Source organism: Mustela nigripes, chromosome 7 (genome assembly GCF_022355385.1).
Source record: "Mustela nigripes isolate SB6536 chromosome 7, MUSNIG.SB6536, whole genome shotgun sequence".
Taxonomy (NCBI): domain Eukaryota; kingdom Metazoa; phylum Chordata; class Mammalia; order Carnivora; family Mustelidae; genus Mustela; species Mustela nigripes.
The window spans coordinates 18841553-18845937 of record NC_081563.1 but is presented as its reverse complement, the minus strand read 5'-3'; the positions used below and the strand labels follow the sequence as shown (position 1 = coordinate 18845937).

Below are 4385 nucleotides of genomic sequence, written 5' to 3'. Positions count from 1 at the left end.
ATGTTACATTTCCTGATTTCCATAAATATTCTATTGCTATGCAAGAGAAAGTCCTTAGGAAATACAAATTGAAGTATTTATGGATAAAGAAACATGTGTAAACTACAAATTATTCAGAAAAAAAAGGTGTGTGGGGGGACGCCTGGGTGGCTCAGTGGTTTAAAGCCTCTGCCTTCGGCTCAGGTCATGATCCCAGCTGGGATCAAGCCCCACATCGGGCTCTCTCCTCGGTAGGGAGCCTGCTTCCCCCTCTCTCTGCCTGCCTCTCTGTCTACTTGTGATCTCTGTGAAATAAATAAATAAGATCTTTTAAAAAAAGTGTGTGTGTGTATATATATATATGAATATATAGATAATGAGTACACTGATATAGTAAAAGAGGTATGTCAAAAATTGATGAATCTGGATGAAGTGTATATACAACTTTTTTCTGCTGTTCTTAAAATTTTTCTGAGTGAAATTATTTCATAATAAAGATTTTTTAAAATGCAACACAACACTACATTCTTAAGGTGGTATATACATCGGTAGTAAAACAATTTTTAAATGCCTGGAAATTAAAAGCACCAATTCAGATAATTGTAACCTTTTAGAAAGAGGGAGGTTGGACGTATTGGGAAAGCACACACAGTATCAGTGATATTTCATTTGTTAAGCTATGCAGTGGATGCAGAGGTATTCATTATATTATTCTGTATACCTTTAACCAGGTCCAAAAGATTTCATAATTTACTTTAAAAACACAGATTTAAAATATATAGTCTTTAATACATAAAAATAAAAAAGCACGAGTATAGGAAAGCATATGGCTAGTTACTGGGGAACTATCATGTACTTCATGTGCATTATCTTTTGTAATCCTTACCCTCACATGCCCATCTTATGCCAACGAAAAGTATAACAGGGCTGACTCCAGAGTATATGTTCCTAACTCCCACTTTCTAGGTTTGTACTATAAATAGCTAATGCACACTTTCTTCCTCTTTTTTAAAAACTTTTATTATTTTTTTAAAAGATTTTTTTTTTTTAATTTGAGAGAGAATGAGGGTTAGGGAGGGGCGGAGGGGGAGAGAGAGAGAGAGAGAGAGAGAGAGAAGCAGACTTGCTGAAAATCATGATCCGAGCTGAAGGCAGCCGCTTAACCAACTGAGCCATTCAGGCACCCGCACTATTCTTCTTTCTGTATTAAAGACTGGAAAATAAAAGGGCTGGGGAGAACCTGAAGAAGAAGAAGAAAAAAAAAAGACTGAAAAATAAAGCTCTTTTGCCTTTTCCATTCCAAATTAAATTGCACACCCAATAGAGAATATGGCTGTACTTTTTCAAATCTCAGAAACATCAGTATGAAAAAATGGTAAATTTTAAACTTTGGCCTGTTTTACTGCCCATATGCTCAATAGTGTCATACCTAATCAGCTTTTTAATAACTGAAGATTTGACATTTTGCTATTATTCTTCCACAACAGTTGTATCACAGGGCCAAAAGTGAACTAGCAAAGAAAGTGTTTATTGCTTTGATTTATTAAATTATACTGATTGGTCAGCATCTAGATTTGTGAAGAATCGGTATAAATTCAATTCTTTTGAACTTTAAAATATCAAAATTCTGACCAGGACTTAGATTTCATGGTTGTAAAAAACCTTAGAAGCTTCAATAAAAAGTTTTATTACTTGGTGATTATAAATACAACCCAGAGTAAGCTTCTTTCTTAAAAATCATGTTTTAAAAATAAAATGTTTGAAAATAAGAAATTTTAAGGCTTTATTCACTATCTTCCTGCAATATATTTCCTTTAAGATGTTTAAAGCTATGTGAGAACAGAAATAATGCTACTTTTGCCCTTGTAATTTACTCGGAAGTTGGCAGCCACTCTTTTTCAAGGTACTAATCATTTGTCAAGTTCTATTTAACTTCTGTAATTCAAGAGGATGACTCAAAAATCTACTGTTCCTCCCAGACTGGTTTTTCTCTAAGCAGATCCTTTTCTCATCCCCTTGAATGAGAATAGAAAAGTGGTTATTTTAGGATTCGCTATTATTCTACGGTCATATTAACAGTACAAGGATGGTGAGCACAGATGATGGGGTTAACTTTGAATGTGAGTGGGAGGCAGAGGAAAATGAAGGAGCAAACAGCTACAAGGACACACACACACACCCCTTCATAGAACTGGAAGAGTCTAAGAAATGTCTAATCTGAGCTTTCTTCCTACAGGTAAGGACTATGTAATAAGAGCAATGACTCAACTAAAATCAGTCTTGACTCCAAATAGACAAGCTATTTTTTTTTTTTTTTTAATAATAGTTAACGGGATTCAGATCTTGCCTAACGCCCCTGTTCCAGAACCAGGGCCCCGACTTCTCTAACTCCCCGCAAGAGAAACATAATATGGGTAAGCGGGGTTTATTAGTGCAAACCCGCCCATAGGGACGGAAGAATTCAGAAAAACACCCCCAAACATACTACGGTCTACTTCCGAATTTTTAGCGCGACTGGGCCTGGACCCACAATTCCAAATACTCCCAGCCCGAGGATCTGCCCCAAACCCCCAAAACATTTCTACCACTCGGAGGTGAAACGTTAACAAATGCCGCTTGCCCTGGCGCCCCCGCACCCCCGCCGCGCGCCCCAAGGGCGACTTCCTGCGGAGAGACTCAGCCCCGCACGTCGGCGCGACTCCTGGGAACAGGTAATCAAAACCTCGTCCCCAGAGCCCGGTGATGACGTCACGCCGCCCCTTTCTAGCATCGCGAGACTGTCTGCTCCCACCCCCAGTTCCCAGCGCTCCCAACCGCCCGCGCCCGCTGCTAGGCAGCGGCGGGGATGGCGAGCCGCGGAGCCGGGGCGGTGACGATAGCAGCGAGTCCGCCATTGGACGAGCAGCCCTGAGGGACGGGCCAGCCTGGTGAACAAGGAGATAGCGAGGCGGGTGGCCCCGAGAGAGCGAGGGCAATGGAGGCCAACATGCCGAAGCGGAAGGAGCCTGGCAAGTCCCTGCGCATCAAAGTCATCTCCATGGGCAACGCTGAAGTGGGAAAAGTGAGTACTGCGCTGGGAGGGGCGGGACCTCAGCGCGGCGGGGCGACGTGCCCATTGGCTGGGAGGGCGGCCACTCAACTGCCCGGGGCCCGGCCTCCTCCCCGCCCCTGAGCAGGCCCGGGTCTCCTCCTAGGGGATGCGCCTCCGTGAGGAAAACTCTCGTGACCTTTTTGACCTTTGGTTGCCCCCCCCTCCTCCTCCACTGACGTCACTCTCCATAAGAAGGTGTCTCCTGTGACCGCTCACCCTTGAATGTATCCCTAAAAGAGTAAGGAGGCCTCGGTCCTTATGTCAGATCGTCTTCCTACTACCCTGTCTGCCTTCTAGGTGACCTGTCCAGGACTTAGAGGTGCAGAATAAAAGTTGAGTTACCCCAGCCGTTCTTGGGAGCCTAAGGGAGCTGACCGGGGTGCATGTGAGGATTGGCGGACTTGGAGCCCAGAACCTATTTTAAGAGCGCAATTGAGGGTGACATTTTTCTCAAGGGAAGTGCAGTGGATGTCACGGAGCCTGCATTTTGTTTTGTGTGTTGCTTTTGTGTTTTTGTTTTTGTTTTCCGGTGGTGTCATCCTACTCATTCTCTCAAAGCCTTCGTCCTGCCACCTTTCTCTTGGCTGGCTCTCCTGGGTCCCAGCTGTAAGCTCCCCCATAGTTGGGGGGGTTGTCGGGGGGCAAGAGGGACCAAAGCTCTTCCCCCAAGTGAACTCTAAACTGTCTCCTCTTCACCCAAATTGTCTCCCAAGCTATTGGTTAAGAACCTTCCAAGGTCATCAAATCAACGACAGAGACAGGATTAGAACCTGAGTCTTCACAGCCTATTGCAGTTCTCGCTCCATCATTGTATGCTGTGAAAATCAAAAGAGCCCTTAATGGAGGTGTTTAGGCCGGTGCTCTGCACATTGTTGATGCTCAGTAAATGTTTAGTAGTGCCTTTTCTTTCCATTTAGTAATATCCTGTACTATTTATGTATCTTTGTATATATATATGTATTAACAGAAGTTCACTGGAACTCTACATTTATTGAACACCAGCTATGTGCCAGGCATTAAAAAGAAAAGAATAAAGCCTTTAAAAGGTTTATTAGTAAGCTGGCTAAGTTAGCATGCATCACTTTTACCATTTTCCTGTGCCTAATGGTGCAACATTAAAAATAGCCCAGGGACGCCTGGGTGGCTCAGTTGGTTGGACGACTGCCTTCAGCTCAGGCCATGATCCCGGAGTCCGGGGATCGAGTCCTGCATCGGGCTCCCAGCTCCATGGGGAGTCTGCTTCTCCCTCTGACCTTCTCCTCGCTCATGCTCTCTCTCACTGCCTCTCTCTCAAATAAATAAATAAAATCTTTTA

At 43.7% G+C, this 4385-nt stretch overlaps 1 protein-coding gene across 2 annotated transcripts in view; it reads left to right on the top strand.

The window, feature by feature from the left end:
• Nucleotides 1–2770: 2770 nt before the first annotated feature.
• The window catches only part of DNAJC27 (DnaJ heat shock protein family (Hsp40) member C27), a 29665-nt gene continuing 28050 nt past the window's right edge, over nt 2771–4385 (top strand). For both annotated transcript variants that reach the window (XM_059405253.1, XM_059405254.1), the window contains exon 1: nt 2771–3040. In XM_059405253.1, coding sequence (XP_059261236.1) covers nt 2954–3040 — 87 coding nt within the window. In that variant the 5' untranslated portion in view covers nt 2771–2953. The remainder of the gene's footprint in view (nt 3041–4385) is intronic.